Here is a 17,062-nt window from a genome sequence, read left to right on the forward strand (position 1 = left end):
AGGTGCCCGTGTGGTGGCTGATGAGTGAGAGTTGGTAGCCGCGTCTGCGTGGGTCCATGTACCAGCTCCTGGCTTGCCCACCTCTCCATCCTGGCCTAGGTTGGAGGGCATGGGGATACATCTGGCCCCGGTGTCAGGACTCATTCTGTCTCTCCCAAGTGGTGGTTAAGGCCCCTGCCTCCCATGACCCAGGAACTACTTGTATTTACTCCCTGGTGTCTCAGATGCAGGGCGCAGGAGGAGGTTCCCGTTCTTCACAGGCCCCAGAGTGGGGCCTCCATGTCACTCAGTCACGCTCTCCACATGCTGGCCCTCATGTCATCTCCCTCCCAAGGGAGGGAGACCTTCATTCTGTCCTATGAGTGCCATTAACCCACAGAGTCAGAACCAGAATCCAGACCTGGTGGGGAAGGACTTTGCAGTGTGGGAAAAGATTCGTAGATGGAAGGCTGGGTTTGGAAAGCGGAGCGTGCCGGTCTGAGGTGCACCTAAGTTTTGGAGAAGCAAAGATTACCATTCTAGCTCCTCCCCACTGCGACTGCAGTGTGCTAAGCTGCAGGCAGCCAGGCAGCTGTGAGAAGGATCTAGAGATGTGGAGGTCACAGCCAGGAGGAGGGGAGGCAGACGCTGTGATAATGAAACTGTGGGCCCCGCACAAGGAGCCTCTGTGTGTGTGGGACCCACAACCTCCTCTGCAGGTTTAGGGTGGCAGGTGGCATCGTGTTGCGGGGGAGCAGTCAAAACAGGCCCAAAGCCAGGAGCTTCGTCCTGAGGCCCAGAAATCAGACAGGGGTAGAAGGAGCCTTGCTGTTCTCTTGGCTACTGGGGTTTCTCTCAGGAGCTTCGAGGGCCATGGATGTCAGTGGTCCTGAAGCCCTCCAGTGTCTGGCCAGCTCCTTCTGAAAGGATAGGAAAGTGGCTACCTGGCCCCCAGGAGCCCTGGAAAGCAGGAGGGGTAGTTTGCAGCTGGCCAGAGGGCCTCCTCTGAGCGACACTGACCTCTGGTGGCTTAAAAAATAACAGCAGATGGAGAAACGAGGTTAAAACAAACATTTATTTAACAAATTATATTAAGATACAGTCACACAGTGAGACCTCCCTTTGCTAAGCAGTCACCTTGAATAAATACACAGGAGGCAGCTGTGCCTGGGGTCCTCGTCCCAGCGGCTCACAGGAGAACAAAGCCTGCTCTCCTGGTGCAGTGGCCGCAGTTGCTCAAGGGCGCATGCCTAGAGCAGGTGGAGAAAGCTGGGCTGCCCTGATGTGTGGGGTCACCTGAGAGGGAGCTGGGTACAGGAACGGGAGCCCAGCTTCTTTATCGGGCTCTGGGGCTCCGTTGGACACAAACCAATTCTGTGAATTCTGCCCTTCATGGCCCGGTGGCACATGGAGGCCCTTTTCTACCTGCTCCTGGGCCAGGAGTCCATAAATTCAGCAAGAGATGCTCTCAGGCTGGGAAGCTCTCAGGTGTAGGTGGGGGGCACACAGGACAATCAGACTATCGGCCTGACCCAAGCCCAGAACCCATGCCGTGGTGTGATGAAATCTCCACGGCCAAAGGAAGCCCACAGGGGTGGACACAGAGGCCAGGTGCTTGGCCCAGGGGCTTCGGGTCAGATTCTGTCTATGCCCCAGGCTCTTCTTGTGACAGGACAAAGAGCACCCATTGTTGGGCTTGTTTGGGGGGTGACAGGAAATGTGCTTAAGACCACCAAGCCCAGTGGAAGGGAGAGTATGTGTGCTCAGTACCTCAGTCTCCTTGCTGGACGTCCTGACCTTGGCCACAGGCTGCTAACCACCAGGGAGAAGGGTCATGGCTCTAACCTGCTTCCCCCAAGGAGAGTGAGGCTTTCACCTCTCCACGTGGCAGAGAGTTAGGCTGACATGAATTCTTAGGTTTGGTCTTATGATACATTTGCAAGTGAACCTGGAGTCCCTCACCCCCTCCCCCGCCCCCCACCACACCTTGTCACCCTTGTGCCATTTTCAAGGCCCTTAGGAAGGAACCAACTTTTCAGTGTGGGGATAGCGGGGACAGGGAACTGTGCTCTGGTTAGCCATTTCAGGAGAGATGTACGTGCTTGGCAGCAGTTGTGGGACATGCTGGTGGGGTGTGGGGAGGAGACCCACAGACAGGCGACAGCTCTTCATGTCTCCCGGCGAATCCTTGTGCTCATCTCACGGTGCGCCTGCCACATGGTACCCAGAGGCCACTCAGTGCTGCTGTGAGCCACAGCCCTACCTCCCAGACCTGGGTCTGTTGGATTTACACAGGGTGGACATGGGCACGCGCACACACACGACCACTACCATCACCAGAAGACAAGAGACCAGGGGTCGGGTGCAACCTAGAACCTACCATGGACACCAAGTCATCCTCAACACTTCGGGAGCTAGAAGCTGTGGGTGCTACCACATTCAGTCAACGTTCTTCTTCAACTAAGTCTGCAGCGTTCAGAGAGCTCCAACTCAGAGCTTACACTTTGCCCACCTCCCTGGCTGAGTCCTGTGGGGTGCGTGCGTGGGCTGCAGAGTGCGCCTCCTTTCTCCAGGAGACCCCCTCACTTGGCCATCTGGGTCACCGATGAGGGTCCACAGTCTTCAGTTTCGTATTTCCAGGACCTGCAAGGACTGCAGGGGGAAGAGGGGGCCACCTGGCTTCACGTGGGAGGGGTGATTTCCTAACCGGGGGATGGAAAGAGGTGGTCGAAGCGTACGAACTTAAATGAAGTGGTCAGGGGAGTCCAGAGCGCTGTGCCTGACCTTCCCAGGTAACTCAGACTGTGGGTGGTCGTCCCCTTAGTTGGGCCTCAGGTCACACAAGCCACTTGGTTTTACACCAGCAGTGGCAGACACGGGTCCTTGGGATACCCAGCTTGTGGAGCCATCTGGGGTCAGCTTGTTAGCTCCTGTGAGCACCAGCGTGGCATCAGGCTTTGCTGGAGACGCCTATGTTGGGTCTCGGGCACCACCTTGTCATGACCTGTGCTACCTGGAGAATGTGGTGCCCAGAGGCAAGGGTTGATGGGTACCCCATAGGGTGTGCTCACATCTAGGTGACCCCTTCTGACATAGAGATGAAGTACCATCAAGCAGAGAGGCTGGCTGACTGGGGAAGAAGGGTGGTCTACAAAGGACCTGAGGGTCTGGAACAGGAGGGGCTGATGTAGGTTGGTGAGGTATTTTGGGGCCTGCCCCAGCTCATGCCGTCCTGTTGGCTTGTTCTTGCTCCTGATCCTTTTGCACCTTGGGCACCCAGCCGCCTGTGGCTGTCTCTAGAGCTGTAACGGGAGAGGTTTGTACCAGCTGGTGAGTAGTTGCCCATGGCCACCGACCACTGGGCAGATCTTCACATCCACAGATACTCTGGGGAACCAAGGTCAGCCAAGCCCTAAAAGCCAATTGTGGCAAAGCAGGGCATCATGGTGAGGCTGAGAGCTGGGACAGTGGTGACCACTGTTCTCATGGCGACACACGTAGGGTTCAACTTGGCACCTCAGGTTGACACCTGTGAAATGTCCTGGCCCGAATTCAGAGGTCTGGGACAGAAGGACTTTTCAAAACAGCAGATCCCTGGTGGAAGGCGCCTTCTAGACAGGGGGGTGGGTGTGGCTGTGAGGAGTTGGTGCCTTTGCGCCGTGCTCTGTGTCAGTCGCCACCAGGGCAGGGCACCAGGCAGAGGCATATGGAGCGGGGGTTGGCAGGTGGATGTTCCACAGAGGAGCCCTTTGTGGGGATTGGCACCTGTGGCTGGGCACAGCACCCTAGCAGCCAAGTTCCTATCCAGGTAGGCACCCAGTCACCTCCACAGAAAGCAGGGTCCCATCTGTGCTCTCTGGACGTCCAGTGTGTGGAGTGGGGGAAGAGCCCACGGCTGTCTCCAGTGCATCTTAGGCCTGCTTTCTCAGTGCCGTCATGAAATGCCTGGGCCACTTGAGCCTGCTGGCCAGCCGTGCTTGTTCCCAGGTAGCTGGGTCAGACGCCATCAGTGCATCTTGCAGGGTCCTAAGTGAAGCAGTCAACCCTGGAGTCTTCCAGGAGGGAGCTAGTGGCTTTGTGGGATTTCTGTGGTCAGTGATGGTCAGTTGGAGGGTAGCCAGTGAGTGTCACTGGGTGGATGGAGTATGTGCCCAGGCCCTCATGGGTGACTCCAGGTAAGGGAGGAGTTTTCTTTCTTGGTGGGGTAAGTGGTCATCACACAGGAGCCTCTGGTCACTAACAGCACACACATTAGTCACAATTATGAACAACGTTCCCGGGGAGGGAGGGAAGTCTCGTTAGGCGAGCTGATGACCGTATCTGACCAAGCAGCTGCCCAGAGTCTCTTGGTCAGTGAGCAGGGGCAAGCAGAATGGGCAGGTGAGGGAGGGCGTGACTCTCACCCCAGCCACCTCATCAGTAGTCTGGGCACCGGGTAGGCTGTGGGCTCCTCAGGACTGGGGGATCTGCTGGCACCGGGTAGGGCTGGGTGGGAGCCGAGCTGCCGCGCTCTGCTCGGTGCGGAAACTGTACTCGTACTGCAAGAGAGGAAAGAGGCAGCAGTCAAGCCACAGGCCCCCCAGAGAAGGTCCAGCTGAGCAGGTGAGGCTCCTGTGGAGCCTTCGACAGAACCACTGCAGGGTAGGCATCCAGTCTCTCTCTCTCTCTCTCTCTCTCTCTCTCTCTCTCTCTCTCTCTCTCTCTCTCTCTCTGTCTCTCGACAGACAGAGACAGAGAGGGGATGTGTGTATGAGAAGGGGGGCTCAGGAAGTAAAACTCTCTGCTGTCTCTGCAGGGTGAGACTTGGGCATCAGCAGTGTCCACTACGAGTGCTAATGGAGAATCTTGTACCATGCTGAGAGGCAAGTCCCTTCCTGCTGCTGTCCCTAATGGGGGCTACTGCCAGACTCTTGGAGACAGACTGAGAGTGGACTCCATGCCTGACCGGAAGCCTTTCCCAACCCTCAGGTCCTGGGACTCCTTGCTGTGTACCATCCATGACAGCCACCTCAGTGACCCGAGGGCCTTGGAAAGGGCTTCTGGGCTACTCTCACAACCCCTATACTCTTTGTAACCTTTTCTTACAGCATCCAGAGCCTTCCCTGGTGCGGACCCTCACAGTGACACAGACAGACCAAGCAGCAACTGGTGGTGGTGAGGGCATGCTGGTGTGTGTGAGCCTACCTTTGGCCAGCCGCCTGTTGTCATGAGCCAAGAGCCAGTCTGTAGAGGATTATTAACTCTTGTACTGGAAACCCTAACTCTAGAGAGTGAATTCTGGCAGTAAAAGACTCCAAGTCCAGCGTCTTGGGTGGGAGAGGGGCCCTGCCGTTCGCTCACTTGAAGGCGCAGGGGGTGGGGGTGGCATTTGACAACCAAATGTGGGATGAGGGGAGCGGGGCAGGACAGGGTTTCTTATCCTGACAGAGGTGAGGCGGGGTTGTGGGATAGCCTGGGGTGCCCCATTAGGTGAGAAGCATTTATGTCAGTGGTTGCCAAACATATTCAATAGATCAGAAGAGGTGAGTGGTGGAGGCTCTGAACTCGCTCTCCGACAGAGAGGAGGTGCGTGAACTGCCATCTTTGAGCTCCGTCACACAGCACTCCGTCTGTGGAGGAGGGCACGGTCAAACTGTAGCAGGAGAAGCTGCAGACCCCAGTAAGACTGTGTGTCCCCACCAGCCTCACCACACACCCAAAGGGAGCTGCCCTGAGAAAGGAGCTGCTGGGGTCATGACCAAGGAGCCACTCAAGATGGCACCCATGTAACCTGTGAGTCCCGTCTCCCCATTCTGGATCTTGGTGCACTCACTTCTAAGGTGGGGTGTGGCTAGCCAATTCCAGGGGTGGCACAGGCCCATCCTTGGTGGCAAGCAGTTTCTACTATTCAGCTGGTGGCTATGAGGGGAGCCTGTCAGAGTGCCCACAGCTCCCCCTGCCACGTTCCTATCCCCATGAAGGCACAGGACATCATCCCATCAGCCTAACACCATTTTGTCAGGCTATAGCCAGCTGGCTACCCAAGACGCTTCAGGCAATGGTGACACAACACTGCCACCTGGTGGCTTCTTAGGTGTATGCATGGCAGTGAACAGTAACGTTGGCTTTATCTTACTCTGCTGGATGATGGAGTGGGAGAAGGAATGTTTGGAGGACGGGGGTCATGTTGGGAAGACTGTAAAGGCATAAGTTCTGTGGAATCCTTTGTTCCTAGGGCTCACAGAATAGTGGCAGAGGGGCCCAGGAACTTTCCATATAACCCGGGACTACCTACCACCTCCTAGGGTGGTTGTACAAGGCATAGGTCCAAGCAAGGGCACTTCCTGGAACAGGGGCCTTTCCCAGGGAAGAGCAAAACCATGGAACGGCAGAGGGGTGGGGGGCTTAACGGTAGAGGCTTGAGGGTGGAGGGCCCAGGGGCTATTCCCAATAGGACATCAGGACAGCAGTTCAGACAGGAGGTACAGGCTGGGAAGAGGACAGGGATGTAGTTTTGCTGGTGGTGGGAGAGAGTCCCCAGGAGTATCCAGGGGAAGAGACAGTGTGTGTATGTGTGTGTGTGTGTGTGTGTGTGTGTGTGTGTGTGTGTGTGTGTGTGTAGAGGTAGCTGGACCACAGTGACAACAGCATGCAGTCAGAAGACAAAGAGGATAGGTCTATACCCTTGGGGTGGGGGTTGGAGGTCCTGGGGGTGGCATGAGAGGTGACACCCCGGGGTGAGATACAGTGGATCCTGACCAGCCCTGGGCTAGCTGGGATTCGATTTTGAGTGGTGGTCATGGGGTCTGGGGTGAGTCTGAAATATGCATTTTCTAGTGGCTTCTAGGTGACTGGATGTTGGGGTCAAATCTGAGAGCCAGCCTGACCAATCCTGTGACCAACATGACCATGGAGTGAGGCAGGGAGGGTAGGAGTGGAGTGGGAGGGCCAGAGGCTAGACCATGGTGGTCAGTGGGTAAGGGTGTACCCGCAAAACAGGAACTAAGGACAGGGAGGGTAGGGTTCCCTACTTTGGAATCCAGGGGTGAGATGCAGTGATTCTCGGTTGGGGAAGGAAAAGGCCCACGTGCCAGCAGGGTCAGGGCTGGAGACACTGCTTGAGCTGTCTTGCTACCATTTCAGAAGAGGCCCTGCTGTGCCCAGCTCCTAGGGCAGAAGGTGGCCATTTCAGAAGCATGCTCTGCTGTGGGCTCCCAGGGTGGGAGGAAGCCCCCCGGGCAGTGGAACTTTCTTCATTTAATGCTGGCTGGCTGGCCTGGCCCCAGAACACCCTAGGCTGATTGGCACTGGGCACTGCATGTAGATGGGAGCTGCAGATTCCTGGGTAGTGGGCGGGGGAGCATGGCTGACCAGACAGTGGAACCTCCATGCCTGTGGTGGCTGGGCATAGGAGTGGGTCTCTGGGTAGGGCTAGGGCCCGCCATCCAGTTCATCCTTTCTCTTACACGTTGGCTTGGCATGGAGAAGGGAATTGCATGCACACACTTGTCTTTTCCTGCACTGTGTAGCCCAAGCACCCAGAGACCCTTGGGGCTGACACAACACACAGACAGCCCCCCCCCCCACTTCCCTAGAGTTTTTTCCTTTTTAGGTTATCTTGGCTGGGAAAAGTCACCACCCCCACTCTTGTTTTCCCTAATTCCCCAAATGAAATTTCAACATATGTCTCCCGACATAATCCCCCGTAGGCTGTGGATAACCTTCCCACAGACGATGTCCTCCACCGCAGATTCTTCGTCCCCAAAATGTTTGCCCAAGAGACTAGGGCCGCTTCTGCAAGCCCTTTCACTCCCTTGGGCAAACAAAGAGTACCTTTGAAGGTGGATTTGAGCCTGGGTCTGTTTACTCAAGACATTAGTCTCCTGCATAAGGAAAACCTGCACTTGAGTACAAACAGCAAATCCTTTTTGAATTAAAAATATTTTCAATTAAAAAGCATTTGGTGTGCAGAGCCCAGTCCAGCTGAGCAGTGAAGGGCAGGGTGCCCTCTGGTGGACACAGTCTGTCATCGCAACTGCACTGCTGGCCTGGCCTAGGAAAGAGATATCACTGTCAGAGGCTCTGTAGGGGACTTTCCCAGAGCCCCAGGACCTTGTACTAAGACAGCCTTAGTCCTCTTGGGCAGACAGGGCAGACAGTGGGTCACAATTTCCACAAGCCCTTGCTTGCCACGATACCAGCATTGTGTTAGGAGGAGGTGATGGCATCATAGAAGCTAGGTCACTGCAGCCTCCAGGAAAAGGGGTGACTAGCTTCTCTTGCCACTCACAGGGGAGCTGTGGGAGGCATTGGGATGATTTGTGCCAACACACCCAGCAGTGCTTGTGCCAAAGAGGCAGAGATGGGGAAGGCAGTGCCATTTATGAAAGGTCTGGGTCCTTTTAATGGTTGGTGAGGGGAGGCACGCCTGACACAGAAGTGCTTGCTACCTGCCAAGGGGGCAGTGGTGGAGGTGGGCTGGTAAGCACACGTTGTATCTGCCCTGGCCTCCTCCTCTCCTGATCCAGTGCCAGTCATATCCACCAGGGGACAAGGAAGACAGGGACAGGAAGGTTTCTTTCTACACTATACTCTGCAGATGGGAAGCGAGTTGTGTGTGTGTGTGTGTGTGTGTGTGTGTGTGTGGGTGGGTGGGTGGGTGTCCCGACATCCTGAGACCCCAGAGTGGGCCAGGGCCAGCATTGTCACAGAGGGACACCTGGACAGGTGTCATGCCCACCCCTGATGGGCTGCAGTAGGACATGGGGCCAGGTGACAGCCAGAGCAGAAGCAGGTTGCAAGGCACCAGGTCATAGAACGCACTGGACGAGTGTGGGCCAGTCTGGGGCCCCGGTAGGGGCATGCATGTAGGGCCAGAACATGTACAGAGATGGTTCAGGGGTGGGGAACAGTGAGGGAAGGCTCAGACGACCTAATACCAGGGTAAAGGGAACAGAAGAGGCTAGACCAGGCAGCCCAGGATAGCTATGAATTCATTCTAGAACAAAAAAAAATCAATTTATGAAAACATCATGATATAGTTCACTTACTATTAGTTTTTAAAGACAAGGTTCCTCTGTGTAGCCCTGGCTAGCCTGGAATTTACTATATAGACCAGGCTGGCTCCAAATTCACAGAGATCTGCCTGCTTCTGAAGTGCTGGTATCAATGGCGTGCACCACCATCCCTAGATCAAGTTTTTAAGTTGTTTTGGACTCAATCATGCTGTTCTTGAGGATGAGCTTCGTAAATGACTGTGTGGCTCAGAGACGTTGAAAGGCTGGACACGGCAGCCCATCTGCTTCCCTTGGGCTATTCTGTCATCCCCCACCTTCGAGGCACTGCCATAGCCTGAACTCAAACCGGTATCCCATTTGTAAATACATTCTCAGTCCCCAGCCCTTCCTCACCCACAGCTCAACCTTCAGTGAACCCCCATTCTGCAAGGCGCCCTTTCCATTCTGGGCTTCATGTTCTTCAAGCTGTGTCTTAGATCTGGGGTTCAACCCTGGGGAAGGACTGGAGCGGGCCTGCTGTGGGCTGGCCTGCTGTGGGCGGGCCTGCTGCACTGCTTTCCTGGGATGGGCTAGCTTAGACTTTGCATCTGCCTTCTAACAAGAACTCTAGATATTCTACTCAGCAGCCCAGGCCAGGAACTTCTGGACGCAAACGACAGAGAGGAGAAGGACTCGAGTCCATGTCTTGGCAATGTTTTCTACGCGAGTCTGTGTCCCCTGCTTCTTAGACATGGGCAGACTGGGTGAAAGCAAGGCCCAGCAAGACTGTCAGAGGCAAAGCGGGGAGCTAGGCTCCTAATGGGGCAGGATGGCCAGCACCATGGCAGCGAGCACACCGGCTCTGTCCTTTCTCCATGTGGACTCAGCAGAGACACACACTACCTGACTCCCATGGAGTGACCGTCGGCCTCCATGCCTCTCCTGGAGTGAGGTGTACACTTCCTAGCTGGGCAGAGGATTAAAGCTGCCACATCACGGCAGCAGCAATATCACTGTCAACGGGGACACATCATGCAGCAAGGTGAAAAGTTCTGAACTATGACTATTAAAAGTTGAGAATGAAAGACAGGCAGGGGATCCACACAGCTGAGAGAGAACAGGGGAGCAAGCTTCCTCAAAGGACACAAATAGCCTTCTCTTGCTGTGGTCCCAAGGGCAGGCACCTGTGGGTGTCACCTGCTTGTTAGGGAGGCCTAGGGATTGGGCAGGACTGTGGGAGATGTGCGTGTGTGTATGTGTGTATGCATGTGTGTGTGCGTGTGTGTGCGCGAGCGTGCGGAAATGGAAACCACAGCTGTGGTTGGGATGGCATTTCAGAATTCACGAGAACATCATCAACAACAACAACAACAAAAGGCTGTCTGTAATGCCCCCTCCTCTAGGTTATTGCAGAAAACACTCGAAGAGACACTGCCTTCCAGGTAGGGAATGCAAAGCCACCTGGGATGTCCTGTCCCACTTCATCTTTGTTACAATGCTCACGTTTGTCACCTCTGCCTGGCAACTTTTTCCAGCTCTGCTTGGGGGATTGCTGTACTTCAACATGTGGGATAAAAGTCCCAGAAACCAGAAGAAAAAAATTGGAAATCCTCCTTTGAAGGACTAGCAAAAACCAACCATTCACCTCAATTCTGGTTCTGCACAAGTAGGCGTGTTGATGACGTAACCCTGCCAGAGAATGCGGACTTGGAGCCCATCTCTGCTGTGGCTACGATTCCACAGCTCCAGGCCACCATGCTGACAGACTGTGGTAGCCACTCTCAGGTGCTGCTGCCTCCATAAAACTCAAAAGATGGAGCAGTGGTTCTCACCTGTGGGCTGCAACCCTCTCTCTCTCTGTGGGCAAACCTCTCCCTCAAAAAATGTTTACATATGATTCATAACAGTAGCAGGATTACAGTTATGAGTAGCAATGAGATTTTCATGGTTGGGGGGTCACCATGACAGGAGGAACTGTATTAAAGTGCCACAGCGCTGGGAAGACTGAGGAAGATACTCAGTCATTAAGAGAACTGAGTTTGGATCCCAGCACCCACACTGGGTGGCTTGTGGTTCATAACTCCAGCTCCATGGAGTCCGATTCCATCTTCTGGCCCTCAAGTGCACCCTCACACACATGGCAGAGGCAAAATACAAAACTCCTTTTAAAGACAGTGGGGACTCGGCATGGTGCCCCATGTTAATATGCAGGGAGGAAACGCAGCCGTGTCCACAGGTGGTCCACACCCGTCTCAATGAGATTATGCAGGGAAGAGAAACACGTGGCCAACTCTCAAACAGGAGAAAAGAAAACACACAGGGTAACATAACGACCACTAAACAGGCCTGGGGACCTGCAAGAGTCAGCTCAGGGGAAGGGTACACCAGGAAGGGGACAGGGCAGTGTCTGGGCTGTTGTCTGTGGTGAGGTGACAAGGAGGAGAGGTCTGCTCTAGAAGCACAGGAGCTTTCTCTATACACAGGACAGATGAGCCAGCACAAGCAACAGCCCTGCTGACAGGAGCCACGGAGACACAGGACACCCAGTCATGTCCTGAAAACAAATGGGAGGGGACTGGGCATGGGGCTTAGTCAGTACAGTGCTGGCCCAGCATGCACAAAGGCCTGGGTTTGATCCCTCGCACAGTAGAAACCAGGCATGGTGCTGCATGCCTGTAACCTAGCACTGGGAAGTAAAGACAAGAGGACCATTAGCTGAAGGTCATCCTCAGCTGGCAGAGTTTAAGAACAGCCTGGGCTACTTGAGACCCCATCTCAAAAGAACAACAAAAAGAAACACATGAGAATTCATTAAAGAAAACTCTTTGGCTTCCCATCGGCCAGTATGCAAAGACCCAGGTAAGCAGGTGGACAGGAATGTAAAATGTCTGTTAGCCATCCTATTACCCACGAGTTCAGTGCAGTTTTAACAAAAACAGAACTTGGGGCTCTTTAGGGCAGGGCTCTCCACAGTCTCATTCTCAGCAGGTTCAGTGCTTGGTGGTTCTTGTTATTACAGTAACAAGATTGGGGGATTCAGACTCCTCCCTCTCAGGGAGAACCCCTCCCCTCTCAGGCAGACCCCTCCCCTCTTAGGGAGAACCCCTCCCCTCTCAGAAGACCCCTCCCCTCTCAGGGAGAACCCCTCCCCTCTCAGGCAGACACCCCCCCTCAGGCGGATCCCTCCCCTTTCAGGCAAATGGTGAGATGGCTTAACAGGTAAAGGCGCTTGCTACCAAGTCTGATGACCTGAGTTCTATCCCTAGGACCCACATGGTGGAAAGCTGCAAATTGTCCTCTGCCCTCTGTATGCATACACCCAAAATAAATAACACACTGAAAACCACTGATGGAAGATGGGCTGGTGGTGGCACACATCTGTAATTCTAGTTTTCTGAGGTGGAGGCAGGAGATTCATGAGTTTAAGGCCAGCTTGGACTGTATATCGGGACCCTCTCTCAAAATAAAACAAGACAACAAGAGTTTGTGCAATCGCCCCTTGTCGGAGGGTTGGATGCTTTGGATGGAATAATCAGGCCTCTCATTAGGAAAATCCCAGGGGCGCACAGAGGGAACTCAGCTAACCCACTGTATGTGAGAGCATAGCACAGAGCAAGAGAGAGAACAGAAGGCATGGGAGAAGCCCCAAGGTGCACCTGGGAAGATGGGAAAAGATCACATAGAGAGCTCGCAGAAGAAAAAGATCGGAAAACTGCCTAAACCTTAGAAATAAAGCCAGCTCTTTTCTTTCCAGTACATGCCAAATGGATCAAGGAGTGGTAAGTGTTTAATATTTTAGTTTTTAAAAATATAAAATACAGAAGGGAATGCGGTGGTTTTTTGTTATAAGAATGCCATGAATACAGAATCCAAAGCATTTCCCCAGCCCCAAGGTTGCCATCTTTAAAGCATAAAGGGCTCATAAAAATAAGAGGGGAGGAGTTTGGCTGAGAGGGGTGGGGTCTGACTGAGAGGGGAGGGGTCATCCTGAGATGGGTGGGGTCTGACTGAGAGGGTAAGCTCCTCCTTGCAGTCGATAACAAAAACTACCAAGCACTGAATGGGCAAAGAATAAGGGACTGGAGAGCCCAGTGCTAAGGGGACATTTGTGTCACACCGCTCAGTGAGGCTCTGGGGTCTTGGAGGAGGAGGGGACTGAAAGACTTCTAAGAGCCTGCAGTCGGGACTGGAGAGGTGGCCCGGCAGTGAGGAATGTACACTGCTCTCACAGAGGACCCGAGTTCTGTGGTGCTGTTCCCAGCTTAAGTTGGGTGGCTCACGGCTGCCTTTAACTCCAGCTCCAGGGGGATCTGGCGCCTTCGGTTTCTTCGGGTGCACTCACATGCATACGCCTACACTCATCCCCCACCACACAACTAAAAATAAATTCCTAAAAAATAAATAAAAGCAGCCAGAGGCCCTCGATAACATCAAGACAACGGTGTTACCCAGGCACCAGGCTAGATGAACATGAGCTCACAACAATTGTGATGGTATGGTAAGACGAGTGCAAACTCCAGCCAGACAGAATCCTTACGTCAGGGGTTAAGGTGGACACGAAATCCCACTCCGAGATGAAAAAATATTGATAATTGATAGCTGCTGGGAGGGGGAGAGACTTCATCGATGTGACCTCTCGTGGGATGACCACATACTAGGGCAGACTCAAATGTCACCGAAGGCTAGTTGGGTAGCACAAACAGACTCAAGGAAAAAACAAAACAAAACCAGAAAACAAAAAATCAGAAATCTCAAAGTTGGGTGGGGAGGGTGAAAATGGACGGGGGATTGGGTTTGAATATATTCAAAATATATCATCTGAAAATTTCAAAGAATTAATAAAAATATTACTAAAAAGCACTGAAAAAGGAAAAAAAGTTAGAGACATGATTCTCAACCTGTGGGTCGCGACCCCTTTGGGGGACTCGAACAATCTTCTCACAGGAGTCATACATATAAGATATCCTGCAAATCAAATATTTACTTTATTATTTATAATAGTTGCAGGATACAGTTATGAAGTAGCAACAAGATAATTTTATGGTTGGGGTCAGCACAACATGGGGAACGGTAGGTATTGAAGGATCGCAGCATTGGGAAAGTTGAGAACCACAGGCTTAGGGGGTAGGGTTTGCTGTGTGCATATGAAAACCCGGGTTTGGATCCCCAGAACTCACACAGCCAGGCTTGCCAATGTGCCCTGCAAGGCCCATACTGTGCAGGAGTGTCCCTGGGTCTCACAGGCCAGCTGCACTAGACAGCAGCTCCAGGCTCAGTGAGAGACCTTATCTCAAACGCTAGGTGGAGGGTGACGGAGGGGGCACTTGATGCTGACCTCTCAACTCTGCACAGATCGCTGCATGGGTGAATGTATCCCCATGCACCCCGAGGAGGGGAAAGGTGAGGAAAAGGGAGGGGTGAGTATTCCATAAGCTGTAGGGAGCCAGGAGCAACACGTAAGCAAGCAGTGGACAGCCAATGATGACAACAGACCAGTGTGGGGACCGTGGGGACCGCCACCTTTAGCACAGTCTCCGGGCTCAGTTGGAATGTAGAGAAAGCTAGCCTTGTGTTCCTTTGGTTGGGGCTTAAGTGGGCTCATCTCCATTTGGAAAGCAAACTAATATTTCTCCTTCTAAAGAAAGCCATACCCAGGGGAGCAAAGCCACACACACAGCAGATCAAGTTACACACACTGAGAGAGAGGGAGTCACTGGGGATGACCCCAAAGTCACTCAGTGGCTGACTGGCTAAGTATATACACACGAGGGCATGGCACGTGGGGTGAGGATGCACCCCACAAAGCCACAGACTAACAGCCCCCCAGTGCCAAGCATGAGAACACTGAAATGTCCTCCTCAGCTATAAAGTTGGTGAAGCACAAGGAACAGCGTAGAGAGATGTGCCTGAGGGCAGTGGTGGCGCCTAGACCTCAGAGGTAACCCAAGCCTAACTCAAACTTCGCCTGCTCGGCTCGGGGCGGGCAAACTCGTGCCTGACACCGGAAACCTAGACAACTACCTTCCTGTGGCTGGTGAGGACCCTAGAAAGGAACGTACTGTTGTCAGTGACAGTAACTTCCGACAGCGTTCTAAATCCTTCCCCTGATGCCCGCAGGTAAGTGTGGCTCTTACTCTTCATCCAAGAAAGCTTCTTTTCCCAGAAGACAAGAGCATTCCAGGCGCCACAACTGGCCAAAATGCAGAGACCGCCTGACTGTGGGGTGCCCAGGCCCAGCTGATAAATATATACACCCTCTACCCTAAAGACTCGAGGAGCCCTGCAGACAGCACAGGGAGGGGCCTGGGAGAGGCCAGACCGTCAAAGTCTGCGAGCCAGGATGCGGCTACAAGATGGTATCTTCTATTTGAGGCAGGGAGTTGTACCTTTTAAATCTCAACAGTATGGCTGCTCAAACAAGGCCTGCCTGGTGATAGATGCCATGAGCTGACATCCCAGTAGGGGTGGGGAAAATCTCACATGGCTCCAACATGAGTGCAAGTGCTATCAGCTGAGGATGGGAAGCCGGTCTTCCAAAAGGCGAGCCCCGGATGGGAGCAAGCCTCTGTGGTCGGCCAGTCCACGTGGTCGTCCTAAACACAAAACCAACTCACGATGCTAAATGGACTCAGGAGGGTGTGTGTGTGTGTGTGTGTGTGTGTGTGTGTGTGTATGTGTGTATGTGTGTATGTGTGTGTATGTATGTATGTGTGTGTATGTATGCATGTGAGTGTGTGTATGTATGTATGTGAGTGAGTGTATGTATGTATGTGAGTGTATATATGTGACTGTGTGTGTATGTATATGAGTGTGGGTATATGTGTGTGTGAGTGAGTGTATATATGTGAGTGTGTGTATGTATATGTGTGTATGTGAGTGTGTATGTATGTATGTGAGTGTGTATGTATGTATGTGTGTATGTATGTATGTGAGTGTGTGTGTGTGTGTGAGTGAGTGTATATATGTGAGTGTGTGTGAATGTATGTGTGAGTGTATGTGAGTATGTGTAAGAGTGTGTGTGAGAGAGTGTGTGTGTGTGAGTGTGTGTGTGTGAGTATGTGTATGAGTGTGTGTGAGAGTGTGTGTGTGTAACTGAAAAGGTCATGGAGTTGAAAGGGCATGGGAGAAACGCAGGAGAAATACAGTATTCTTGTATAACATTCTTGAAAAAGAGTTTGTTTTTTTAAAGGCAGGGAACCCAGCCAGTAGAAGGAATGGGCTGCAAACTGCATTTTGGCCAGTTGTGGATTCTGAAATGGTCTCCATCTGCTGCAAAAGAAGCCTCTTTGATGAAGGGAGAACTACACTATCTGTGGGCATAGGGGAGGGATTTAGAATGAGCAGGAGTGGGAAGCAGGTTACAGAGCTGTGACTGACAGCTTCCTGGTGTAATGTTGGTTAGATGTGCGTGTCTGAGGAAGGCAGCAGGGGCTAGTCACTCTTTACTTCACGTGTTTCTCAGTTTGTATTTGTATGCATATGTGTCTGTAGGGGAAACACAAAGCATTAAAAAGCTGATGCCTTGGTAGGAAGAGATGGTTCAGTTGGGAAAGTGTCTGTCACACAAGCATGAGGGGCTAAGTTCAGACCACAAGCACCCACATAAAGGCCGGTGGTGGGAGAGCCCAGTGGTGGGAGAGCCGAGGCAGTCAGACCTCTGCAGCTCACTGGCAAAGCTAGTCTAGCTCAGTCAATGAGCTCCAGGCTTCGTACAAGATGCTGCCTTCAAAACTGAGGTACAGAGAGAATCAAGGAAGATTCTGCCTCCACCTCCTCCCATAAAATCTCCAACTGGGAGGAGTCCCAAGTTTGCTTCAAATGATGCCACACCAGTGAGGTCCTCTTCAGTGGAGGATTAACGCTGGTCTGTGGCATGAATCGAGGGTGCATGGCTGTGGTCAGCAGAATGTGGCAGGGTGAGCCAAACCCATCACACGCTGGAAGGCATCTTTTATTACTTTAGAAATGCCATCTAACCTACCTATTAGGTTCTTTAAGAAAATTAGAAATTTCTCTTTGCAGCTGCAGCCATTGCCTGTGTGCGGACAGTGCAGTGAGGCACAGTATAAAGTGACACCGTCAGCTGACCAGCACACTCCTGCGTGACC

General features: G+C 52.9%; 1 protein-coding gene across 3 annotated transcripts in view; it reads right to left on the reverse strand.

Moving 5' to 3' along the window:
- Positions 1 to 1,036: 1,036 nt before the first annotated feature.
- The window catches only part of Mvb12b (multivesicular body subunit 12B), a 159,726-nt gene continuing 143,700 nt past the window's right edge, over positions 1,037 to 17,062 (reverse strand). For 2 of the 3 annotated variants that reach the window (XM_087652993.1, XM_087652994.1), the window contains exon 10: positions 1,037 to 4,517. In XM_087652993.1, coding sequence (XP_087509119.1) covers positions 4,431 to 4,517 — 87 coding nt within the window. In that variant the 3' untranslated portion in view covers positions 1,037 to 4,430. 3 annotated transcript variants of the gene reach the window in all.

Source organism: Rattus norvegicus, chromosome 3, assembly GCF_021556685.1.
Source record: "Rattus norvegicus strain SHRSP/BbbUtx chromosome 3, alternate assembly SHRSP_T2T, whole genome shotgun sequence".
NCBI classification, from domain to species: Eukaryota; Metazoa; Chordata; class Mammalia; order Rodentia; family Muridae; genus Rattus; species Rattus norvegicus.